The 27,780-nt window shown below is 40.9% G+C and overlaps 1 protein-coding gene across 8 annotated transcripts in view; it reads right to left on the bottom strand.

The window, feature by feature from the left end:
• The window catches only part of LOC129180342 (membrane-associated guanylate kinase, WW and PDZ domain-containing protein 1-like), a 99,227-nt gene extending 75,654 nt beyond the window's left edge, over window positions 1–23,573 (bottom strand). For all 8 annotated transcript variants that reach the window (XM_054774727.1, XM_054774745.1, XM_054774737.1 and 5 more), the window contains exon 1: window positions 22,811–23,573. In XM_054774727.1, the coding sequence (XP_054630702.1) occupies window positions 22,811–23,108 (298 nt within the window). In that variant the 5' untranslated portion in view covers window positions 23,109–23,573. The remainder of the gene's footprint in view (window positions 1–22,810) is intronic.
• Between the last annotated feature and the right edge of the window lie 4,207 nt (window positions 23,574–27,780).

The raw sequence follows: 27,780 nt of genomic DNA, 5'->3' as shown, positions 1-27,780 counted from the left end.
AAACATTATTGAATTCAAGAAATAACCTATAGGAAAACACAGAGGTGGTGTCCGGGCCGATCTCGTTGCCACATCAACATCTTTGTCAGCAATCACGTTTCCAATCAAATTAAAAGTAACGTTAAATGTTCATTTATCACTTTTATTTGTCATTTATAGGCGTTTGTATTCATTTCAAAGGGTTTTCTGCATCTAAAACTCTAATTATAATACTAATACGCGCTTTGGGTGAACATTTTTAGCTTTCTGGAACAGATTCATCAGATTGACATTATTTCTTGTGGGGAAAAATGTTACAGTAAGTTTTGGTTAGAGCCAGTAATTCTGGAAAGGATGAATGACGCCAAGTTCCACTGTATATTGTCTTCACCTCATCACAGGTAAACATATGCATCCTTAGTTTCAACCACTCAAAATTTCCCATGCTATCCAGCTGCAAGTTTGTGACTACAAGAATCGTTTATGAGCTTGGATAAACAATGATAACAACTCCCATCAGGGCAAATCCAAAACTCCAGAGAGCTCCAAAGAGACGCAAAGCTCCATGGGAGCTGAGACGTTCTCTGAGCTGGCGGCTAAAAGACTGTGTGACAGAGATTGTTGCTCCTCAGCTCTAGATTGTGCAGACGAGAGATGTAAGGCCGCTGTCCCCTCACAGAGAGAGAAAGAGAGAGAGATGGGTTTAACCCAAATAAAAGTGGATTATACCCATCCTCCATGCCTCCAGTCAGCATTACATAACCTTAAATCTAGTTATGCATCCCTGTCTCATTTTGGGACAGGGGGAGGAAGTGTGCCCTCAAATATCTCATGAGATAGTGATTTACACTTTTTGCATTCCTGTGTGTGTGTGTGTGTGTGTGTGTGTGTGAACACACTGCACAACCTTTTAAGATACTGTGTGTGTTCACATGATTTGATTTGAAAGCTAGCACAGTTCACAGTTCAAACATAAAATAGCAGCAGCTCGACACATAGTATAGTATTACATCTGTCATTGTTTCAAGTCACCGCTATCACCTATGAATCAGGTTCCTGGGTTATTAATAGGCAGGGAATCATTGACTTGGCATTGAAACAGTTTGATTCTCTGTTTGCTAAAATGGCCATATTAAAAACAAAAAAAACATGTGAGAGATGAGTACGCACTGGTCCATGTCAGTGTGCTTGTGTGAGAAGCCGGGCTCAGCTGCTCATTGGCATTCACGAGATGTAGGCTAACTCAACACTGCCCTCTGTGTCTCCCAGCCTTAGCACTCAAAGTCAGCTTCCTGCAGAGCCGTTACCACAGCAACCAGCAAAGGCAGGAGCCAAGAGCAGTTATTATGGTCTGCTGCCCCCCAGTGGCCAGTCCTAATTCACTGGAAAATCTAATATTGGAAAAATATTGTACCTCCAGGTGAGACTTCAATGATGCTCACAATTTGATTTAGAAAGTGAAGACTCCCTTATTAAAACACATTTTTTGTAAATGCAATAATAATAATAATAATAATAATAATAATACAACAGCCAGCCAATGGCAGGGCACATATAGACAAACAACCATTCACACTCACATTCATACCTATGGACAATTTAGCCCCTAAAAGAGGAGAAGCGGTATAGAAAATGGATGGATGGATAATACAACATCAAGTTTTTCAAAAATAAAATGACAAGAGCATGTGTTTAATAACATGTACAATAAAATTTATTAGGTGGACAAATATGAAAAATGCGCAATACATAAAACATTGTTAAATCACTTTTTTTAATTTTAAAAGTATTTAAAGGGAGGAATCTACAGGATAGTGCATCTTGATATGTCAATATTTGCCCAGTCATCCTGGCAGTAAAAGTGTTAAAAATTACTCCAAATTTGCTCAAATTGCGAGGTCATCTCTTGTGCACAGTCCTCAGGTCACCCCACAGATAGATCCGGGCTCTAGCTGGGGCATTACAAATTAATTAAGATTTGAAGATGTGCTTTAAAAAGTTAGCAAGTTATCAACGTGTGATGGGAGAACTTTGAGGGGCACTGGCTGAGATAAAATCCATCCATACATCCATCTTCTATGCCGCTTACCCTAATTAGGGTCACGGGTATGCTGGAGCCTATCCCAGCTGACTTCGGGCGAGAGGCGGGGTACACCCTGGACTGGTGGCCAGCCAATTGCAGGGCAACAGTTGGAAACAGTGGCTGGGTGCAAGAATAAACGTGCCTCTTGTCTGTTTAACTGATAACCTGCACACCGTTAGCGGGCATTGTAAAACGCTCGCTTACATTAAAGCGGTAAAACACAACACGGTGTAAACACTCACCCAGCCTGAGTCGCGCACACACACAGCAGCACTAGCATGCTTGGCTAAACTAAGTTAATCCCGCTAGCATCCATTCACTCTCCATAAAAGAGGACTTTCGATGTTTTTTCTCCACCGTTTTGACATGTTTAGTTCGGGAGGGAGCGAGTTAGCATTTGTGATGAGATTCCGCCACGATTGAGCAGTCCGCCAGAGAAATACTTCCCCACACGAACGTTCCTTCCCCTCATAATTACATCATTTCATTCACATTATGTCCCTTTCCATGAGATTCTGCGTTTAACAGTCAATTATTTTTTTATTGGCCAATTCCCACAATTCCGTGGAAATCATAGGGCCCTATATAACATTTTGCCAGTCGAAATATGCTATCTTTAATCACTCTTTAGCAGTCTGGTGCTCACAGAAATGTAGTCCACACCCTTGTTGTTTGTTCTTAAACTTGACTGGAGGTCAGTAAATGCATTCAATGAGGCAGATTCTGTGGGAAAATGTGATATTGTCAAGTCAATGCCGAAGTCATCAAAAATGTCATGTGACTTAAGTCAACACCTCTGGTAACAAGAGAAGATGGGGACAATATCTTTGAACACTAACTAAACACCAACCATCCATCCATCCATCTTCTATGCCGCTTATCCTCACTAGGGTCGTGGGTATGCTGGAGCCTATCCCAGCTGACGTCGGGCGAGCGGTAGTGTACTCCCTGGACTGGTCGCGAACTAAACACCAACTAATGGTATTTCTCTTTTCCTCTTGTGGATAAATAATGTAGTATTTCCCTTTGGCTGATTCAGACTAGGAAGTGGAGAATGGTGGCTGCTTAAACAGTAAATTGTATTGTTTCAGAAGCTTCCTGTAAGTCTCAGTACATCCTGCCACTTAACATTGGACTCTCCAGTACAGAGGAAAGTCAACATTATGCAAAAAGCGGGCTGTATGGGAGAGGTGAACATCCACCTGAATGCAATTGACACAACTAATCTAATCTTTACACTCATTGCAGGACTTTAGTGAATGATACAGTAACTGCTACCACCAAATGTTAGACAGCCATTTCGCTGGACCATAGTGTCAGCTAATGCAGAAATGATATTTTGTTCTCCTGTAAATGAAAACACTCATTCCTATTGTCTCACCCCTACTCCTAATGTAGTAGACAAACACATACAAAACAGTCACATTCTTTACATTTAACTTTAACAGCTGCTGTCCTGTTTCAATGTGATGAGGGAGTGGAGAGGAAAAAATAACAATCACAGAGAGAGGCTAAAGCCAGCACTCGCCTTCTCTAATTATAACCAGCCACACCCAGGGCTGCTTTCATCTGGTTGGGATCCAAAGCTCGGATCAGTGCTTCATGTAGCATCATGTACGGACAGTCCAAAAGAAGACCACATCATACCACGTTTTCCAGGGGTGAAATGTGAAACGATTTCTCGAGTCATTTGAGTACCTTGATTCCAAAATATAATCAAGATTTTTTTTTCTACTTCGAGAAATCGTAACACGCTTATGTAACCCACCAAGAAGTAGGAGCGGTTGTTTAGTTGAAGCAGTGGAAGGATTAAGATTAGAAAAAACACAAGAGAAGGAAATCCACAGACTGAAAATGTGGAAAATTTTATCACCATGACGTGTATCCGTTGTAACGCGGCACTTAGATACGGCAAAAGCGCATCTTCGATGTAGTATCATCTCCAAAGTCACCCAGAATGGAGCGGAAGACCCGAGACAAGGTAAATTTAACATAACGCAAATCAATGAGACATTAATGTACCTTGCTAACATAACGTTTGCCGTGTGGAGGGCTAGCTTTGACTGTCGAATGTGTGGCTATTTTATTATAATGGTAACGTGACGTCACACAGGGTTTATTCAGGGTTGCCAACTCTCGTGCCAATTGAGCAAATTCTGCTTTTCATACACACTCACGCCACACCACCCATTTCTCACGCATTAATACAAATTCAGCCAAGCACCCGCTCTAGCTAGTGAGGAGGAGTTAAACTAGTTGTGCATGTCAGCAATGAGGCACTATTATAGATTCACAACCTAGAGAAACATATATACCCCTTTTCCACTGTGCCTGGTTCGGAGCTGGTTCGGAGCTGGTTCGGAGCTTGTTCTCAGAGCTTTCGTTTTCCATTGTCATGCTTCCACAATTGGTTCGAAATTAAGCTGTGTTTTTTCTTCAACTCTGGCTCCAAAAGCTTGCTTGGCTGAGTCGGCGAACCCACAAACCCAAAGCCTGCAACCTGCAATCTTTATGTGAAAATGTTTAGCATTTTGCACCTTAATTTTTTATATTTTTGCTTTACCTTTATATTTATACTGCTACCTGTAAATAGTGTGCAGTGTCAAGGACTGTATCGTGAGTTGTGTGTTTTGATTAAAAAATGTTCAACACTTGAAGTTTCCTCTTATTTCCTGATCACAAGCGTAACCCCTGTGACTAACTAACTGCCCTCCAGGACAATGGAAAATTAAACTGATGTCAATTCGGTTCACTGGCAACACGGTTCCACCCCGCCCTCAAACTTAAGCCAGCGCCAACACCAAAGTTCGCTACAGTGTAAAAGGGGTAATACAGATTGCAAACCTCTTCCTACTAGCAAACTCAAATTAATTCCCTAGGTCTTCCCAAAAATACACACCACACATCACATCTAGTTATAACTATAAGTCATACTGGTATGAGTTATCCCAATTTACTATTTAGATGCATTGATCGTGGAGCGCAGTTACAGTAATCATAAAACTTCTAACAGCAACATTGGTACTGTAAATAAAAACACCCAACCACCTTGATCAATTAATGTGTCATGCTTCCAAAGTGACCAATGGATACGTTAGATTTCACAGAGTTTGTTTGGACGTACAGTGGAACCTTGGTTAGCGTCACTGATTCCTTCCACTTGAAAAAAAACAAAAAAAACGACATGAACCGAATCAAATTTTCCCATAAGAACTAATGTAAATCCAATGAATCTGTTTCAGAAAGCCAAAAAGTCAACACACAAAAAAAAAATCCACAAAAACTGGGGGGGGGGGATTCTAACCAAGGTTCCGCTGTATATACAATGACCACCCAAAATGCACCAAACATCAGTTAACCATGTAGTTCTTCCTAGTATCTAGGTTCCTAAAGTGGGGTACATGTACCAATTGTTATAGGGGGTACGTGAATAAAACAATGACTGCCTAACACTCACAATTATGAGTGTGCCTGAACGCCTCACAGCGCAAGGAGAACCGAGCAGAGAGGATACAGAGCGTGAAGTTGTTCATTGCTCTGTGTGCATCATATGAACAAACAAGTAAGGTTGATGATTATTTTGTGCATTAAGAGAGTTCAATCTTGAAGATTTCGTGTATATTGGTGTTCCAATCCCTGCACGGCGCAGCAGTAAAATCTGTCAGTGTGAGTGGGGATTCATCTGAAAATGAGGCTTTTTCATTGGTTGTATGTACTTTTGTTTTTCGGACACTGCTTTATCAGGATTGTTAAACTTTTCCCTTCAATTTGGTATTAAATTAATATGCAGACTTAAACCATAGACATCGTGAGAGGACAAAAAAAGTGAGGCTCTTGTGACCACGCAAAATACATGTTTTTGACATGGAATTACTATAAAATAAATAAAGCAATTAATTATGTTCAATATTTCAATTGAATTATGATAACAAGGTTTATGTTTTTTAAGTGTGCAGGAGTCGGGGTACATGGCTTCTGGTCACATTTCTGAAGGGGAATGCGACTGTAAAAAGTTTGGGGACCGCTGTCCTAGTAGATAGTCTTGTGGTGCTGAAGTTTACTGTGAGGTGGGAGAGTTCCTGGCCAATTCTGACCCACTTTGTTGGGCTGCTGAGTCATAATCAGCATTGCATGATGGGAGAACTGGTATGATAGAAGAGTCATAGACAAAGAAACACACGCATCCACACACACACACACACACACACACACACACACACACACACGCACCCACACACACACATAGCAAGAAGAGCAGAGGCAGTATGTTCTGCTCCAGTGCACTGCATCTGTTCATTTCTAAATATAACCGGAGGAACCCGTGCTGTACGCTCCCTCTGCTCTGTGTTATTATTTGAGCAGGCCGAAGGATGGAGGAGGGAAAAAAAGCAGCCACAATAGAGACAAAAAGGTTGACATGTTTTGTGACCTGAAGGAGTGAGAGCTTGAGGAGCAGGCTGAGTAGAGGGTTACTGAATGATAGCCATTTGGGAATTCACTGTCGTTGTACTGTCAAATCTATATTTACATAATATGATATATACATAATTATGAAGTTAATCACATGGCTACTCTGTGATTAATCACACATTTACCATGGGCTTAATTCAGTAGACTTTATCTATTGAAGTACTACAATTAGCTTGAATTTTGTTTTTAAATGAAAGTGGTATAGGTATGCTTTTAAATAGATAAATATTTCACATCGTAGCTATAAATACAATGTCGTTATTTGCTGAGCAATGCATGTGCACGACACACGGCAAGTGCTCGCATGGTAGACTCCTAGATGCTGCCACCATATTTCTAGCCCTATACTGTATATGTCACTATAGTGGTAACCTTGTCTATTATCCCCCACTCCTTAGCAACATCAAGAAACCGACGAGCACATGCTTCGGGGAAATGTCTTTCCTCCGATTTCAATCCACCTAGCGCAAATGAGTGCAGCCGCCAACTATCATCGATCAGAAGTGTTGTTACCTCCAGGTAGTTATGGTTGCTGACTGCTGTCAGTGCAACAAATGTAGCTTTGGCCAGCTGGTCTTGCTTCGTTGCCTCATTTTGTTGCGTTAATTTCCATACAGTTCGTGAATTCTTGTGATGACGGTTGCCCTTGAAAGTGTACTATATATAATGGGCCACCTGTGGCTATCTGTATGAGGTTGTGAAGCCCCTCGTCTTCAACTATGTTGCGGGGTCTGCAGTCTCTCGCAACCCATTTAGCAACTGCATTATTTAACATAGTTGTTGTCTTTTTGTTCATAAGTGCAAGCCTGGTGCATTCCACCGTGTCGCTTGACGACCATGGCTTGATCCCACGTTGTTAGCATCCTTGCTAATATAAGCAAAGACATGCTTTGCTTGTACACACGACTTTGATTTTATCCAAACTTCCATTAGGTAGCTTTTTAACCACACACGAGGACTACGGGGTGACATTGTGGTCAATCTTTGTGATACGGTATAACTGAATTGCGTTATTATTTTTTTTAATGCGTTAAAATTTTCAAATTAATCACTGGCGATAATGTGTTATTTTTGACAGCCTTGGTAAAAATACAAAAGGCTGAATCCTCACTTCCACTGATAAAACAGCAGGAGTGGCTGTGAGAAGACACTTGGAATGTGACAAAATATCGATATATCACGATATTTAAAGCTATGATGGACTATCGATATGCTCTGGCTGTGTATCTTTTTATTTATTATTAAAATACAGCCGCTATAAACGTCTTCCAGCGTTGTACCTGAGTGAGTCACCATTTTACATGTCATCCAGGAGGTGTTCCTCGCAAGAGTGGCAGAAAATTGGCCAGAAAATTCCTATTTCTTTCTGTATGTTTCAGCTGAAAAGTAGCAGTATTTTACCAAGAAAAGTCACAATATTTTACAAAGACATGTTGTAGATTTAAGACAGAAATGAGTTGAGATGCTGTCAAAGTAAGGCAAGAATTGCAAGAATTACAATTACAAGTTCATGAAACCAGATTTTAAACAGAAAGGGAAAATAACAAGATGATTCAAACTCAGGGTGTTATCAGAGATAAAGTAGTCGACGAACAGCTGGACATCAATTGCTGAGCTGAGATTAAAGACAGGCCTTGAATGTCGTCTCAGCTTGGCTTCTTGTATGGTTGCTGCATCCTGTATAGGTGCACATATTGCTTCAAAATAAAAATTGTGCACACCACAGTTGATCTAAAAAGACAGGAGAGTTTTGCTTTGTAAACCAATCAATCCAGCAACACATCACTTTGGCAAAAAAAACACACACTGAGTATCCTTATGAAGGCCCATGTAATAGATGGTCTGGAAACAAAGACAAACACACACAACAACATGGACGGATTTCAGACACACCACAATGCTAAATCACAGACAGACGTTTCTCCCTCAAACTGTCAAGCGCTGATCACTTCAGCTCCACACGCTGGCCTCAGACGGATGAAGTTCTCCAGCCACAGTGTACTGTATGTGCATGATGTGACAAACACACACTGTCCAAGCACCTATTCACAGGCCCTTTGTTTGCCTTATATCTGTATGTGACGGACAAATGACATGAGATAACAAACAGATGGTGACTTAGAAAGAAGAATTGTAAAGATGGAGCTTTGCAGTGGCTTTGTCAGGGTGATGAAAAACAGGCTTCTTCAAAGAGTTTCTCCATCAAAAAGTAGAATTTAAATCAGTGTTGAGGAATAGATACTATTATGATCCTTTGCCTCAAAATGTTTCATCCAATGTACGTATATTTCGTATATTTTTACCTTGTATAAACAAAAAATGATGTACAGTTTATAAGTGTGTTTTGCATGATTGCGTGTTTCAGTTCATAAAAATGAGGAAGCTTCTTCCAAGGCAATTATGCCTCAATTATGCTTCAAACAGTTAACACCGTGCTATGAATATTCCACTATCACTATGGGTTTCAAGGGAGTCATGTAATGTTTCTAACAATGCAAATATACTTAAGCTTATACAAAGAGAGAAAGATGATTTCCCGATCAAATGTCATTAACTACTGTATTAGCTGCTGCTGAATATCATATTAAAGGTGCCCTTTACTCTACTAGCATGTGTGATGTTATTTATACAAGCAAGGGTATTGTCCTTTCATTTTCATTTTCCATCCATCCATCCATTTTCTTTGCTGGAGCCTATCCCAGCTGACTTTGGACGACAGGCGGGGTACACCCTGGACTGGTCGCCAGCCAATCGCGGGGCACATTTTTATATTGTCATAAGTAACCCACAAAGATAGAAAAGTGACAGCAGTACTGAAACATTTCCAAAGCACATTTAAGGTCTAAAAGCAGAAAGGACGTCAATCTACTGAAGGCAAATGTACTGAAGGTCTGCAATCAACCAGAAAACCCCCCCCACATGATTCTCATATTTCCTCATGGAAACGTATTGTATTAGGGTGCAAACTACCCCCGCTGAATGTTGGGATTCCTGACAAGGGATGTGTGCCAAAACTCCAGAGTAGCTAAGTATCAAATAGGTGCTGAAGCACTGTAATGAGGTAAAAATCAGGTGTAGTTACTGCAGAGTCCATGATCCCATTTGCATTCCTCATGGTTGCAAATGCTTTAGCGCAGTGCTCATCGTGGCATCCTAGACACAGTTCGCAGGCCCCTAATCTTCCACGGCAGACCTTTTGTTGTGCAGTCTGAGACCCTTGAACTTCTTACAGAAGAAGATGTTATCATGATGTTCATCATCTCCACACACAAAGCATGTGCTTCCAGGGGCCCTTGTTGAGGTTGATGTTTTGGTAAATGCCTGCCTTCTCTAGAATGGGTAGTCTTGTTTCCTTGAGCAGTGTGCGTTAAAACGTTCAATTTCTTTAAGGTCCGTCTCTCGACCCTTCAGGGATGATAACTTGCTGAATCGGTTGGAGGTTGACTCATTGTTTTTGTGATCACCTACAAACAATAGCCATTGGTCCTGGAGGAGGAAGGGTAATTTACTTTCCACTGATAGCACTGTGAGTCAATAATCTTCTAATTCCTCTGACTCTGTTAAAGCTTTTTCTATTTTTTTGATCAAAGTTCAATGACTTGTCTTGGGTTGTTCCCCCTAACGGGAGGTAGTTCCTGCAGCCCCTCAGGACCTCAAAGACAATGGTTGTTTTGTTTCCATACTTGTTTCCCAGGACTCTGAGAATATCTTCGCCAGTACTGTAGGACGTTAGTCGAAGGTCTTTTATTATCTTTTCGTCTATGCTGTCAATTAACTGAGCTTTCATAAGTGAGCTTTCATAACATAACCATGTGGGTTCGCTTGTCTTTGCAGTGACTCACAGTCTTTTTTCCATCTGTAATGGTCTCTGTTGCAACCACTGAAGATGGGTAGATGAGTTGCTTTAATCTTGATAGACTGGCATGGGACTGGTGGTGGTTGCACTGAGCTCTCTTTCTCAGCCTGTGGGGTTCGGAATTGGGATTTCCTATGTTCCAAGTCACTTTTAGTTTCTAGGATAGTGTCGACCCTTGCTTCTATTTCCTTCATCTTATTCTGTAAACAAATTTGCTATGCTGAAAAAGCTTGCGTTGTTTCAGCCACCCGTTTTGCAGGTCTTCAAGGTGTGATTTGTAGTCACCACGATTCACCTCAGCAGGGGATAGTCGATTGACTATGTTACATTCTTTTTCAGCCCTTCTGACTACAGATATACGTAAGGCTACGCTTCATATGATTCGTCACTAGACTAGCCCAGCTTCCTCAAGCTTTACTTTTGTTTTCCTCATGTCGTCTTCCAAGTACTCTTAAAGTGCTATTTTCCCATCAGCAGCTTCGGTTTCGAGCCCAGTAGTCTTGACTTGTCTTACTTATTTTACAGAAGTATCTGGCGAGCGTACGCTGCGCAGGTACACATTGTATTCTTACAGCCAGCACAAGTCACATACATCTTCTTTCCGTCGGCGCACGCTGTAACTTTCATAAAACAGTGTGAATACTACAATGACCCTTAGCAGAGTGATTTCTGCTCTCTTGTAGTCAATTCCTGACAAACAGCTGAAATCTGAGATCACTAAAACCCTCAGACAACCAGCAGGCAATCATACAACAAACGGACACCAGGTTTAAAAAAAGAGGATACATTGTTCTTTATAGCTGCTTGAGCATCGAGGAAAAGCACACTCACATATTGAGCTTTCATCATGCGACAGTTTTAAAAATAGACTCCTCCTTCCTCTTTATTTTCTGTGATGTGATGATGTTTTGGTCTGATTATGCTATTTGTAGAGATGATTTATAGCTGAAACACCCATCGATAGGTTCTGTATTAAAAACAGCAAGCCATAATAAAATGAAATACTGTTTTCTCTTCTGAGAGTTCTGTAAGATTTCAATCAATTTTGGGTCCCTGATAAAGGTGGTATAGCACATATTGCGATAAAAGCAGGTTTTGTAGATGCCTCACGAAACTGCTATATTTTCTCACTTATCACGTCACATTCATTTACTCTACTTTAAGATGCATTAATAGTTAACATTTACAGTAATTCATAGCTGCAGAACAGCTGGAAGACACACAGCCACTGATCTTATAGGCAGAGGCATGTGTCAGATTGTGGTAGATTTGTGTGTGTATGCAGGCCAGAAGCACAATATTGGCTTGGCATACTCACACGCGCTCATGACAGTCAGACATGACTATTTCAGGCCAGTCACTCCAAACATAAAAGCATGGAAGAAAGAAGAAATATGAGGACAATGTACATTCTACATATTTTGAACTAAAAACGTTGACAAAACACTGCTTTCAATCAGGATTGACTAAATATGGGCTTAATACAGATGCTCAGAGTGGCAGCACGAGGCAAAATCACTTTGTTGTGACAATTCAGAAATGTTTTATGGGTGTTATGCAAATGAATTCCAGCTGTACACACTGCTGTTCACATGCAACACATCAATCCTGCTCTGAATGCGTACTAACTCATCTTCAAAACCGTCCACCTTCACTGTGACTAACTCAAACCACCACGACTGGTATTGTGCTACGCCATTCTTCACAATAACGAGAATGTCAGATGTAGGAAGTCAGTGCCTGCACATCCACCCCCACCCCACCACACACACACACACATGCAATGCAATAGTTGGCCAGCAGACAAAAAGACAAAAAGGAGCTACAGCAGGGGTCATCAATGTTTTTTTTCTACTACTTTTACAAAACAAAAATGACTCATTTTTGTAACATTTATTTTCACAGCGCATTTCAACCCAAACAAAACGAATATGCTTGTTTTACCATAACATTAAAAACCTGAAAGACAAGCAGGCTTGCGGGCACCTCATGTGGTCGTGGGAGCTGACCCCTGAGCCGTGTGGGTTTGGCCTGGTAGTCAGCAAGTAAGGACATTGCTGCTCTTGGTCAGCAATGTGAAGCCCTTTTCAACACCTGTCTAATGCTGTCTATCCTCTACTGTGATGTTAACCACTTTCAACTTTTGAGAAGGGTGAGAATTCTTAGAATGGGATGAAAGACTGTGTTGCTGCTTAAGTTCCACCATGTGGTTGCTTTTAGGTGAAATATAGACATGTGGGTCCTTTCGGATGAGTTATTGTTCATTTTTTTAAACAAGGTCACTCCATAGATAAATCACACCAACCCAGTGAAATAAATACAATTTCACTCACTGACCTGTTTGTTGGTTCTAATGAACCTCTTAGATGCTTAAATACTGCCTTCAAAATCCCCGGTCCTGCCGCAGATGCCTATTTGTGCTTATTGTATATAACTATCATTTACGGTCAAACATCTCTGTTCCTTTAGACCACAGGTAGGGAACCTATGGCTTGGGAGCCAGATGTGGCCCTTTTGATGACTGCGTCCAAAATGTGTTTTTTTTCGCTGACATTTTAAAACGAAAACATTACAGAAATCACAGTGTTAAAAACAACGTTAAAAAAAACAAACTTCCTTGTGCATTTTGATCCATCCATCCATTTTCTACCACAATGCGCGTGGCCAGAGCCAATGCCAGCTGTCCTTCTGATATTTTTCCGAGTCAGACACCAAAACTTGATTATTACTGGATAATGCAGTAGCCTACCCGGTTATTGAGAGGTCAAGAGATAAACTTCCCTCCTTTAATCAAATAGTCAGCTATCTAATTCTGCAGAGCAAACCCTTTTGACAAAAGAGATGTCAAAAACAAATAAAGATAAGGAGTACGTTGCAAAACCATGCAGCACAAGAGGTCACATGAACAGTAAAAAGTATTTTATTATTGGTTAGCTTCAGTATGATAATGTTATTAAAAAGAATACATTCAGAGACTTATGACTTTCTTTAATTGTTGGTCTTGCTTAAAAATGCATGCATTTTGTTGTATTCAATCTTAAAAAATATTATATGGCTTTCACGCAAACATATTTTAAAATATGTGACTTCCATGGCTCTCTTAGCCGAAAAGGTTCCCGACCCCTGCTTTAGACCATGACATGCAGTTCATTGTCTCATTCCCTGATACTAGCATTGACAAAATCCACCCTCCCATTCATTTTCTATACCGCTTATCCTCACTAGGATCGCAGGTATGCTGGAGCCTACCCCAGCTGTATTTGGGCGACAGGCGGGGTACACACTGGACTGGTTTCCATCCACATTGACAACAATGTTACACAATAGAAAAAACAGGAGAGGGACTACACAATTCCTCACAAGCTCCTGTGTGGGGGTTTAAAACTTATTTAACAACAGAACATGAAGTTATTTTGGTTTTATTTTGTGCAGCGCTAAACGCACATGCATGCGCAATTACAAAAAACATTCATAATGTCTCCTGGGTCATGTAATTGTGTGCTGATCTTAAAGATAATGTACAAATTATAGTACAGCTAATATATCACTATATTGATTAACAGAACTAAGTCAGTTGTGGTTCTTTCTGGTTTCTGATTGGCCAAAAGGTGCATGGTTGACAGTAGACGCGTTATTTTGAGAATTTGAGATTTTTGGACATTTTAACACCGGATGTGCGTTTTTTGAAAATATCAACGTTTGTGTGGACATGATCTTTGTGTTCAGAAGCAGAGTGACGATGCCGTCTACTGTATAGAATTGGAGCGACAACCTGCACAGACAGTCCTTTGATAATGTAATATTATAATTATAACATTAGAAATACAATAGGGCCTTTGCACGAGCGATGGGTCTTAGTGCCCGTGCCCCCTATAATATTTATAATACACTGATAATACACTGAATACACAGATTTTTTTTAATGCAATTGTGGCGGTACAAATGTATTTGTGGTGGGCCGCCACAAATAAATCAACGTACGTATGGGAAACAAATGAGAAGCCATACTTCTATTAGTAAAGGGAGAACAAATATGAAGTGTTTTTTTGACAAACTGAAATCCAAACTATTTCCATATTCATCTATATTTTTTGAAAAACGGCATATTTTCACAAGTGGTAAAAGTCTGTTTGAGTATGAATGACTAAACTTAACTTGTTTAGCGGCTTTTAAAATGTGCAGTTGGAGTTGAACATGACTTGATGTTTTGCTGCCACACAAGAAGCATTCTCTCAGATTAAAGAGCTGTGAGGACATTAGTGTCAGGATGTCAGATGATAGTACATAAAGCGTTTTATACACTAGCAAAGCGTACTGGATCAGGTCAGCCTCTCAAGGGCTTATGAGCAACCTGAATCTCTAGAGATTGACAGAGGAGGGGATGGGGGAGCGAGATCAGCCGCACGAGAAAGCCTCTAAGGATCATCTGTTAACCTTTCTACTCAACTAGTTTTTAGATAGAAATATTTTGTGTCGCTTTCATTTTATCCTGTCATAAATACTTCTTGTAAATAGATATTAAGTGTGAAGTCTTTTGCTCCAGCCTGTAAAATTTAGCTTGATGACAGAGGACCTTTGTTAAATTAGAACGTTGCGCTATGTTTACGGCATTCTTAAGCAAAATGCACTTAGTACAGAAAACCAAAGAAATAGACTATAAATAGAACTGATTCATGTAAAAAAATAAAAATTGTAATGGTGTGTGATCCTTTCCAGATGTGTGAAGCTAGGCGGAGCACAGCTTAAATGTCACTTTATCCTCACTATACAGAACACGCTTGGAGTGTGTGGGATTTATTGGCGGTGTGACTTAGCAGAAGCATGAGTGCGTGTATGTGTGTGTTTGTGTGTGTGTGTGCGCATGGGTGTGTTTCTGTGGCTGGGTGCGCTCGTCTATGCTCGTGTGTGTAGGTCACTGCACATTCAGAAAGAAATGAAGTGATGGCGCGTGACTGAATTTTTCTTCCCATTTGTTTGTTTATTGAGGCACATCGCTTTGGAATTTCAGACAGACAATCTCAACAGAAAACTGTCAAAATACTACCTCAAGCCTAATTTCTACGACATCTAATCCTGTGTCATCTAATTAACAATCACCATGTTTAACAGACTCAGGGGTAAAGCCAAGATCTGTTACGGCAGATGACCAAAGATCTGGCAAAAAATAATAAGTTGCCACATGCCTCTCCTATACCCGACAGCAAAGCTAATCAACTAAATTGTTCTGGTTGCCATATTTTCAGAAAACTACAGCTAAGCTAAAGCGCTCCTGTTTTTAAGGACTAAGTGAAAAAATAAACGCTAGCCAATGATCTTCTATATAACAGAAGCGTTCTGCTGTTTTTTAAAACAACTACTATATGTCACGGTCTGTAATTTAGCCCGCGTGACAGTGTGTTTATGTTCTCTTTTATGCCTAAAGTTCCGGTCTTAGACTCTTATTTTGTAATGACTTCCTGTTCTGTTCCGTTCTGTTTCTATCCCATTTTACTTTCCTGCTCCGACGCACCTGTATGTGATTTTGTGTTGATTATTTAGTTCAGCCGGTGGTGTCCTTCTGTGTTGGAGCATTGTCAATGTTACCGCTGCACAGCAGCCATTGATATAATTAAAAACATACTTTCACCTGCACTTTGGCTCTCATCTCTTGCATCCTGAGGTCGCCACCACAACACCGCAAAGCCAAAATGTGACACTATATCCTCTATATGACATGACTGGTCTGCTGTATAAAGGAATTTACTGCAGAAAAACCTAGTCAAAGATCGTCTACGTGACAGGAGAGCTCTGTTGTTTGTAACTCACAGGCCTATCATTCTTGGGCCAGATTTGGCCAAGTGAATAGCTCTGCCCTACTGTAAAATAGAGGGAAAGCTTTAAAGTTCTACTCTTACCTCATTAAAGGGCAAGGGAACATAACTGGTAACTTAATCTTTAGTCAAAGTGAACGCCACACACCTCACTATAAAGGCGGTCGAACCCTGCAATCTCACCCCGCTGATCGGCAAAGGAAGTCTAATAAGGAAAACCTTGAAAAAAAAGTATATACCTGTAAGCCTATACAGTAAGCCCTCGTTTTTCGCGGTTAATTGGCTCCAGACCTGACCGTGATAAGTGAATTTCCGCTAAGTAGGATTCCTTATTTTATATTTTCATAGTTTCATAGAAAACCTGTTTGCGACCACCATTTGAACATTATTAGAACCTCCTGGACATGAAACAACACCCCGATAGTCACTTGTACACCAGTATTACCCAATATAGTAGTCATAATAATAAAAAATAACACACCTTAGACATAAATAAGACATAACATAGACTCACACGTTAGCTTCTTAAGAGGAGGAGGGGCAGAGGCTGCTGAATAATCAATCAATAATCAATTGAGACAAATTCTTTCTATTTAAAAAAAAGACAGGGACTTGCATTCTCGTACAGAAAAGATCTGTGTCTGCAATACTCTCACATTGTCCCTCATTGTCGTCACGAAAGCAAACGACACATTTAAAATCAACACGTACTGAATCAAATGAAGCATTTTCACGCATAAAACGGCTAAATGAGCTAAAATACAAATATGAGGCATTCAGAAGCCACATTCAAAGACACTGTGAATGATATGTACTTGTAGTATTCTACACTGGTCACTAGGAATCAGTAATGTTAATTGATGAGACACACAAACACCAGACTTGATCGCCGGAACAACAGGCTTTTTACAGGTTTGAATTATCTCACAACAGGCACAATAAAGTCACGCCAAGCTAAAACTCAACTCTGAACCCCCGACGTCACTTACTGTCCACCCACCACTCCTCTACATTACACATTTATAGCAACACACATAAGCACAACTTTTATTTATGTCTTAAATTGATTATTTACTCTGTCAACTATATTGCGTAATGGGAGTGTAAAGCTGACTATAGGGCTGTTAGTTAATGTCAAGAGAGTTCTAATAATGTCAAAAACTGTATTCAAAAGGTCATAAACAGGTATTCTACGGCACCGATATTGGGCATTTTGACACATATCGGCATTCAGTTTTTTTAAATGTTGCAAATCTGAAAATCTGTTTAACAAACAAATGCTGAAAGGCATTTAAGTAGGAGTTTGTATTATTCTACAGTTTGTTGCCAATATTGTCACTTTTACTGCAAATGAATATCGGCTCCAAATATAGGTCATCAGCCTGCTTGACTACTAAAAATCGGCATCAGCCCTGAAAAAAAACATATCGGTCTATCTCTACGAACTAAAAAAGTATTCGATTTATAAATAAGGAATCTTTCTTTGTGGAAATTCACGAATCACAATCAGGTCTGAAACCAATTCACTGCGATAAACGAGGGATTACTTTAGTATCATTTGTAGCACTCTGAACACTCCATAATCACAAGGGAACATTATGAAGAGGTGAGGTCTAGCTACTTGAACTGAACTAGCCATTTGAACACATTAGAGAGGGCAAAAGCAAACCTAGTTGTTCATTATCTAAAACATACAACTCACTTGTGGGAGTGGTATGCAGCAGAATACACATTCGTGAATGCATCCCTCTGTACATGTTGTGGCCTACACAAGTCTTTTGCACCACAAAAGTTGACACCTTGTCACCTAACGACAAACACTCTCAACTCAAATTTGAAAAGCACTTCTAGAAGACTGAAAATTCAAATTCAAGACTACAAATTCCTAACTGTCCACAATACTCAATGTAACTGTTTAATTAGTCACGACTGCAATAAACTCATCTGAATCCATATGCTCATTTCGAGGCATCTATTCCAGTTAGTATGACTGTCAACTCTTAGCAAGTGCACCTAGACGCATGCCAAGACTTGAAGGACAATTTAGCAAGCCAGAAAGTTTATCATCCTTTGAATGATTACACCGAGTGTCCACCATTACATTTCCAGCTTGTTGCCAAAAAAAAAGAGCATTGTGATGGAAGAGGGTGAGAGGTGACCTGGCAGAAGGGCGACTCGGGAGAAAATGTACTTGGGAACTCTTGCTGTCTGTCTGACACACAGCTAGAGAGCCTGCTTTTAACTTTTTGTGAAGCATCTCATACAAGATCCATGTGCAAATGCTTTGATTCAACACGCCAGATATAAAATGTACTAACCCATGTGAGATTTTTGGGGCCCATGCCGATACAGATATTGGGGGCTGAAAAAAGCTGATAGCTGATATACTGGCTAATATCCGATATATTGGCCGATAATCGATATATCGGCCGATGTATGAAATAGGAGCATTGATGTGTGGGGAGGGGCCAGGTACTCAGGCAGGGTGCAGCAAAGAGACACGCAGGAAGGGAGCGACAGAATCTCGATGCAGCAAAGAAGTTAATATATCGGTTATACTGTATATTCACCGACATTGATTAATCGGTGATATGTCATAATCAGCCCGCCGATAAACCGGCCGAGCTGTACTGAAAACCTTTACAGACACTTGGATAAAAATGTATTGTTCCTGAAATTATCATGAAACTTGTTTTACGCTGACACATCGTGTTATACTAAACATTCCCAAACACCCCAGTCCTACAGTATAGGAACATGTGGGGTAAAAACGTATTAAATATTATAGAACGTTAAGCTTACAGTTTGTTATTTAAGTGTCAAATCAAATAATCAACAATTAATTAGAATCGAATGCACTTGATCTAAAGATGTCAAATTGCATTGGAGCAAACCAAAGCAGATTTGAGGCTGCATTGCCAAGGGATCAAACAACATTAGAGTCGACACTGTGCTGCCAAAAACATTTGGTCACATTTCATGAGTAGCCTGACCGACAGGTAATTAGCTTCACAATCATACGTTCTTAAGGCTGTGAAGTTAGGCCATGTATTAGATTAGATTAGATAGATCACTCGCAGCAGCACCGTATGCAGTATTCAAGCCAGTAATAGCAATAGAAGCACAGTAGTAAAACAGCACAACAAAAAGTAAAAAATATTTTAAAAATGTATTTAAAAAGTATAAATAAAATAGAATAATAACCATGATCTTAAAAGCGATGTACGTACTGAACTGTGATGATACCGCTACACACCTCACAGACACACCCCAAATCCTGTAGAAAGTCTTCCACAAAGAGTGGAAGATGTTATGCAGCAACATGGGGACCATCTTCTTGTTTCTTTCATGTTTATGTTTGCTTCCAGCTACAGCCATACTCCTGTTTTCACCCAGGAAACTCCTGTATTTTGCTCTTCTTTCCCAGCGCCTTTCCCTTTCAATACTTTCATATATTTTTCAACATCGCCGTAACGCATCCTGTCAATAAGTCAGGCCTTTGAAATAAAAGCATGCTGGTAAAATTACGCGGTTGCAAGGGCATCCATCTTGAAAAACACAGCCAAAACCCTTCTTCTGATTGCTGGTCGAAATTGTGGTGGAAAGACCACAATTTCCCTTATTTTCTGAAAAAGCTCCCTTATTTTCAGATGCAAATGTTGACAAGGTATGTGTAACAGTAAAGGCAGTTTTGGCATTATTACACCAGTTCCAATACTGTATCAGGTCCTGTCCACACGGAACACTCCTGGGGGGTTTTCGCATCCACACGTTGTCGGATCAGTAAATAGTCACGTCCACACGAGAATGTATCACAGAGTGAAAACAGTATAATACATAAGACGCACATACATGTGCTGCCGTAAACGGACGCACAGACAGAACCACATGACACATTAAAACTATAGAAAAAGGAAGAACAAATGCACATAAAGTCCGTCGTCTTCTACTTGTCCAGCTTGTCTAGACTGACGACGAGTTTCTGCGAGTCACTTTGGAGTACAGTCCTCCTTCGTTTATCACGGTTAACTGGTTCTAGACCAGAATGCGATAAGTAAATTTCCACTAAGTAGGATTCAGTATTAATAAATGGAATATTAGTATTAGTAATATCAATAGGTTGGCCCGGAGGAAACATGTTTATAACTTTCAAAATATGTTTTTTACCATTATTAGAGAGACAAAATAACACCCTTATAGTCACCTTTACAGTCTAATTATTCTTAGTTTACACCACATTTCTAATGGCAAGGCTACGGGATCACTGCAAGGACACAAGAGACAGCCACGGCTTTAAGCGGAGCATGGTAGTTAGCCTCCAATTTATCTATTCTAAACTTAAGAAAGGGTTTCAAACAGAGTGGGGAAGAAGGATGAAGTCAAAAGCCAAAAACTTACCACTTCCACATGGAATGGGAGAACTTTTTTTCACTCTGTCACATGCAGTGTTAAGGTCATATCATGTCACATTAATGGTTTGTGTCATTATTGACGCCTTGTGACCAGAATACTACATATGATTTGTCTTTGTTGACTAATAATGGGCCATAGTCAAGCATGAAACAGCGATCATTTATTAATTAATACATTTTTGAAAACCGCGATGTAGCAAGGGAAAACTATAAGAAAAGAAATATCAGGAGAATGTCAACTGGGAGTCATGCCAGTCTAAATATTCAGATGTTATGTTGGCTTTTCGGCAGCAGTGCACAACTTCTGGTCACATGACAGAGACGGACGGGGCAGTGATGTCATCGTTTTTCAGAAAGTAGTGGTTTGCTTGTCCACACAGCAACCACAAGGCGCCATGATCAAATTTTTCCACTTTGGGCGCCGTTTTCAAATAATACCGTTTCAGGGCACCCAGAATGCCGTTGCCGTGTGGCTGAAAGGCTGAAGGATAAAATACATTACCGTTTTGACCTGAAAACGTTTGCGTGTGGACAGGCTCTTTGTTTCCAAAATGAACTTCATTTGAATTTAAATTTGAAACACTGTTATCCAAACATTTAATATTCCTGTAAGCGAAACCTTAACCTGAGGATATGACGAAAACCTGCAGCTGATGATAAAAGCTTCACTGCTGGGTCAAAGTCTTAATGTTTGTGATGGTACTTTGTACTGAAACCATAAACTTATTCAGCACTCACAAAATAAATGTTGTCACACCAATACATGTTTGACATCCCACTGATTCCCTTCCAGTGTTTCCAAATGCTGTTTACAGAGGGATAAGTAAAGCCCAGAGTCAAAACTACAAAGGTGTAATATTCCAGCCTCTCCACAGGAATGCTCCCACACTCCATTCAGATGTTTTTTCTTCCTGCATTCCTCATTGGGAGCACACCTGCAGGGCTCCCTCCCTTCAAACACTGACAAAGTTTTGTCTCACGGTGGAGGGACTGATGAAGTCCCTGTAATATGAGCCACAGTCCTGTGGAGTGAAAAAGGGGACACATTGCCCTGACAGCTCCTCATCAGGTCTGGGATATCTGGGGTCATGGAAGACGATGAGTTCTACATAATGGTCTAATGCACAATCAGGCACAATGAAGGGACTTGTGAGGCTGCAGATGAAGAACACCCCCCGCCCCCCTTTAATTAGAGACCAGGGCAATCTGCTGATTCATGCACAAAGCTAATGACAGGAGGAGGAGTCAGAATATTATCAGGATATTATTCAAGTCTGCAGTTTCCAAAAATGATTTAACAGGAAAGCAGATCTGTTGGAAACCATCTATGCTCATCAAAAATCAGCCCAGTCTGCTGATGTGTCAAACAAAAGTGGGAACAGAAGCTGTTTGGCAAACACAAAGCAGGACTGATGCTGAGCATTTTTCCCAGGGGCTGGGATTTTAGCTTCATAGTTCAATTGTTGACTAATGGGCGAACAGTTCACTCGAAACTAACCTGAAACTGTTATGTAACACTGTTAATGATTTCCCTGGAGACACTGCAAGCTTTATCAAACATGCTGGCATGTTGCCTTAGGGTTCTGGGTGGGGACCAGGATGCCAGGCTGACTGGATGAGCATCTGACGTGACATATGTACAAATGCTCGTTTTCAAATTTCAGTAATTACTGAGGCAGCATGGATCATCCGCATTTGGTTGGTGAAACAATAAGCACAACTTACAAGAGACAGAGAAAAAAAAAAACAGCTGACGTTAGCATCTGAATGGTAGTCTTTTAGACAGATGCAGAGGCAGCAGACCATGAGCACCGGAAATATGTACGACTTACAAATAATGCAGCTATCAGCTCACATCAACAGTAATTGTCAGAACAAAGAACAGCAACATCCTGCCGGAGACAAAAATAACACTCTATTGTGGCCGGGGAGAGTAGGGAAATCACAAGTTTGTTTGACTCACACATCTCATGCGTTTTGGGAGCTGAACCAATGCTCTAAGATGCTGCCCTCTTGGCCTCATGTGTGACCCTGCATGTCATCACCCAGTGTTTGACAAACAAGAAGGCGGGCGGGCTTGGTTGTGGGTGGGTTAGATGTCAGTGCTGCTTCATATCAAACCTGTGAGCTGCTATGGAATGAAGATGTGGCCCCAAACACCCCAAAAGCACACAATACTGCTAAATTATGACTGTCTTACCTTGACGCACAGTCTTCAAAGTGATGGGCCCTTTGGCGCATGTTATCACAGTTAAAATGTCATACAGGGGTAATCCAGACACGGACAGCCCATCAACCTCCAGAATGAGCTCCCCCTGGCTGAGTTTACCGTCCTGGTAAAGGACAGCATCCTCTCGGATGTGTCCGATGTAGGCAAACTGTCCATGCTCAGCTCCACCGAGAAGCTCCACATTCAGTTCACTGCAGGAGTCCCGCACAATTACGCACTCGTTCACTTTGGTGATCCAGTGGTTCTTCTTTTGGATGACTTTTGACATGGTGACTCGGATCCAAGTTAAATCCTTTGGTGCCGCCGAGTGAGCTAGAAGCGAGCTGATGCATAGCACAGAGGTAGTTCCGACACATGAAAAACTTCACAATGTTTGGGTGCCATCCCAAGTTGGAGCGTTTTTATGCGCGTCCTGAGCCAAGGCATGCTGCTCCAATTGCACGCTGGATGGATTGAAACCCATTTGGCGGTTGCTCTCTTGTTGTTGTTGTTGTTGTTGTTTCCGCTTCTTGAACAACGAACACGCTCTGATTCCTTGCGGTGCCGTCAAATCGCTCCCTGGTTGTCTGTGCTCATCTTAACTTCTCTACTTTTACTCTTACTCCAATCGCTGTCTACACTCTTTCACGGTCTTTATATCTTAAATAACTGTTACCTATCCGGACAGCTCGTTGAGCTTGACCCGGCGGCGCCTTTAAGCAGGTAAAACAAGTTCACCCCATCTGCTCCTGCGCTAAGGATGCAGGACTAGTGGACAGAGGGGCGCATGCGTCCACCTCTTGTGGGTTTGAGCGCTCCTCCCACCCACTTCTAAACCCCTTTACTTTCTATGCATAAATAATGGCGAGATAAACTGCTGTAGATTGTCCGGTTCCATGGAGGTTGCTATATCAAACTAGTGTAACATCATATATTATAATGGGTGGCATGTACAGAGTGAAATGTTCGTCCTCACCTGGGTTATTTACTTATACATTACCTGCACTTACACACATTCATCATTAAAAACGAATAAAACACAATTGATACCATTCCAGTTATTTAATGAATTATGGGGAAGCAAGCAGCTGATTTTTTTAGAGTTTTTAAAGTGTCAAAATTTAGCAGTGTTTGTTCTAAAACTGCTATGCCTCAAAAAAACAAAGAAAAGGGGCAAGAGACAGGAGTACTTTCTCACTGTCACAAGCGGAGAACAATTAAGTCACTGCCGAAAACACAATCAGAACAAATGATATTTATATGCTGTCAATTTTATGTCTATTCACTGGATACAAGATATATTTTTTGTCCTGTCCAGCCATTGGGGCAGATAGTATTGTTGATGAAATAACAAAACAGCAGAAACAAATTCAACTACATCAGCAAATTTCTATAACGGCCATAAACACCATAATGGAAATAACAAAATAATATCAACCGCCACAGTGATAATACTGAATTGAAACAGTCATACTTATATTAGTATGAATGAAAACATTAACCATAATTGTGAACAGAATGTATGGAAATAAATGTGTGTCTTTTTATCCAATCAAGCAAAAAACGATTTGCAAACAAAAACAAAAACCTGATTTGAAAGCAAAAAACAAAGAGTGCAAACAAAAACAATGGATTTGCAAACAAAAAGAAGATTTGCAAACAAAAAAAAACGATTTGCAAACACAAACACAATTTGCAAACAAACAGACACAATACAGACATTGACGACGCTGGCTGCAGCACCAGTGAGTCTGTCTAGGGAGGGGCGGTCGCTGTGTGTGACTGGCCAATCACAGAGCGTGAAGAGTGAAGACATAATGAGGATTTTCTTTCATCACGATTACGAATAATGACGAGCTGTACTCGTTTCATGCTCGTACTCAGCAAAATTGCATTATCCGTAACGGACACTGGTTTACACTGAGTATCCAGCTCATCCCTAGGTAGGGATGTATGTGAGTGACCGCTTAAAATTAAAATTGGGGGACCGCTGAGGTATGGTGAGTGTCTACTGTGAGGTTAAAATTGAGGGGTGACCGAGTATGAGGCATGCCATGGGGAAAGGATCCGTCACAAGGCAACCCCACACCTATATGTATGTGAACTGGTACAACGAAGTAGGACGGAGGGGGCCCCTCATGACAACATCGCCAAAACCGAGCTGGGAGGAACCGAGGACGCACACCCAACAGGCCACCCTCCGCAGCACAGACCTGGGTAAGCCATGGGCCGCAGGCCACACCCCAGGCCCCACCCAGTCTGCCAGGGCACCCACTCCGGCCTGCCCAACCCCCCAGAGACAGTCCCCCCAGTACAGCAGCCCCAACCGGATATAGCGGCAGCAATGCCACTCCCAAACCGCCAAACGCCAAGGACCAGACACACAGCCCAGAGACAACACCGACCGCCACCAAAACAGCAGGAACCGTGTCCCACGCGACACACACACCAGCACGGCGCCCCAGGGCGCCACACCACAGCGACCACAAGAGAACTGGGCCATGCGTAGAGCGGAGCATGTCCACGGCCACAGTTGTGCTCCTAGACTTTGGAAAGGTTTAAATCAACAGTTCACTGTGTGCCCCACCAGGGGACCCGCCCCACTATTCACACTCACAGGTGTGAGTGTGAATGGTTGTTTGGTAGTTTGGTTCGATGGCGTAAACATCACTTTCTAGATGTCATATGACATCAGTCAGCTGACATTAACCTTTCCTCCTGATTCGCTGATTGGCAAAGATGAAGTGGTGAACAGCCATTGCAAGCTACACACAGACATGCAAGGTTCATCTTTATTATTTCGATTATCGATAAACTAACTCAGTGGGAAGATGCCTATATCGATAACAAAAGTTATCCGTTCAGTTGTAGCGGCTTATGTAAGTTATGTAGAAAAAAAGTGAATTGTTTGATGGCTTTGCTGCACGTCCTGAAACTCTGATATTTATGTACAACGTACATAAATACTCATTTATATATATATATATATATATATATATATATATTTTTTTTTTTTTTCTTTGTTTATAGTAGTGGGTAGATCTTTGGGACTTGGTCATTTTAAAAGTAGCTCGCAGGCTGAAAAAGTGTGAGCACCTCTGGTTTATAACATTATCATTGCCCTCCAGACATGAAATAACACCCCCATAGTCACAGTTGCACTCGCATTACCCAATATAGTAGACATAATAACAGAAAATAAGACATATTCCACACAAATAAGATGTAACATGCACTTACACCATAGCAGTGGGAGAGTTTCTTGGTGTTATTTTGTGTCTCATCGATGTAACATTACTGACACGTAGTGAACAATGTAGTATACTGCATACCATGTCTTTAATGCATCTCCTGAATGCTTTAATGTTTGTATTTTCATTCATTACGGCAATTTTATGCTTGATAATGCTTAATTTAGGCCAAGATTGTCATTTCTGCTGGTACTGCTCTGCTGCCGCCTGTCTGCTTTCTCTTGCAGTGCACTGCTGGTCCTGCCAGGAGCACAGCCACCTGCACACACGTGAGAACCATCACAATCAGCCTTCTTAAGCCCTGCTGGGAGACCTGGGAGACTCACTCTTTGCCAGATTGTTTCATGGACTTCACTCGCTCCTCGCTCAACCTTAACTCTATCTGGTCATTTGCTATCCTGCTATCCATTCTTGTATTTATTTTTCCTTGGCAGTTCCAGCAGCTCTTTGTGTTTCGCATAGCATTTAGCATTCCATCCCTGCTTGGCTTTTTTCCAGCAGCGCATTTTGTTCCTGTTTAGTGTTTTGTATTTTACCTGCTTGGCTTTTTTCCCAGGACCGTATTGTGTTCTCATTTTTGCGTGGGTTCACCCAGCAGTTTTTAAGTTCTACTTTGGTTTTGTGTTGTATGTTTTTGCTTATTCCGTTGCAGTACACTTTTTGTATTAAACTTTTCCCCTACACTTTGGTTTTCGTCTTTCTGCTTTGGGGTCTAACCATTGGCGGTACACCGCTCGTAAAAAAGATACGTACAATTCGCTTATGTATGCATTTTTGAAAACTAATAACAGGTCATAGCCAACCACGAAAATATGAATTAATAATTACTCAGTTATGAAAAATCATGATGGATGTGAATGCGCAAAATTCGAACCACAAAGTGGCGAGAGACAACTTTAAATAATTTAAAATAAATTACGTAAAAAACATAACCATAAGGATAAAGACACACACCTATTTATTAATTAATAACCCAACTGAATCAGAATTCTTTATTATAATATATTTACACAAAAAATGGTTTTGTGTAAAGGTGTATTAACTACAGGCACAACGAACGTATCATGTTGAAGTGATACAAACAGGACTGTTGTTATATACATAACTACTCAGCCGGCATTGTGAATGAATTGAAAACTACTACAAGTTTATAACCTTTGTAAATAAATAGAACTTACAATGAGGGTTGAATCGTGTTGAGTATAGCTGTGTAAGAATCACTGCCTTGTGTGACCGGCAGTGATATTCATGTAAATATCTGTGATGTTTGTAGACTAAAATAAGCCATTGGTTGTGGGGATCAGGTGAGAAACACTGCAGAGAAATAAGCATCCTCTCAGTGTTTCAGCTGAAACTGGGACTGTGCCACACTGTTATGAGGGCAGTGGCCTAAATAGACGTTGTATGAAAGGTAGCTTTCCATCCCATTTCATGTCAATATTAAGTTAAGCTGGGCTAGTTCATGGCAACTGAGCTGTGCCACTTTTAACCTTTTTAATTTGTCATGTGAAGGCTATATGATCACCATTGTCATCTGTGTTGACTTCACCAATCACATTCTCAGTGGTGGAAAACCATAGCGGCAGGCACTACAGCCAGTGGGTATGTTTTCAAACTCTAGTCCATAATAGACCTGGTTCACTTTGAAAACCACCAAACCGAGACTTTTCAAATCTGGACTTGATTCACCTACAGACACCAAAGAATCAT

The sequence above is a fragment of the Dunckerocampus dactyliophorus genome, chromosome 1 (genome assembly GCF_027744805.1).
Source record: "Dunckerocampus dactyliophorus isolate RoL2022-P2 chromosome 1, RoL_Ddac_1.1, whole genome shotgun sequence".
Taxonomy (NCBI): domain Eukaryota; kingdom Metazoa; phylum Chordata; class Actinopteri; order Syngnathiformes; family Syngnathidae; genus Dunckerocampus; species Dunckerocampus dactyliophorus.
The sequence above is the reverse complement of the archived record's forward strand: the minus strand, read 5'-3'. Positions and strand labels throughout refer to the sequence as shown.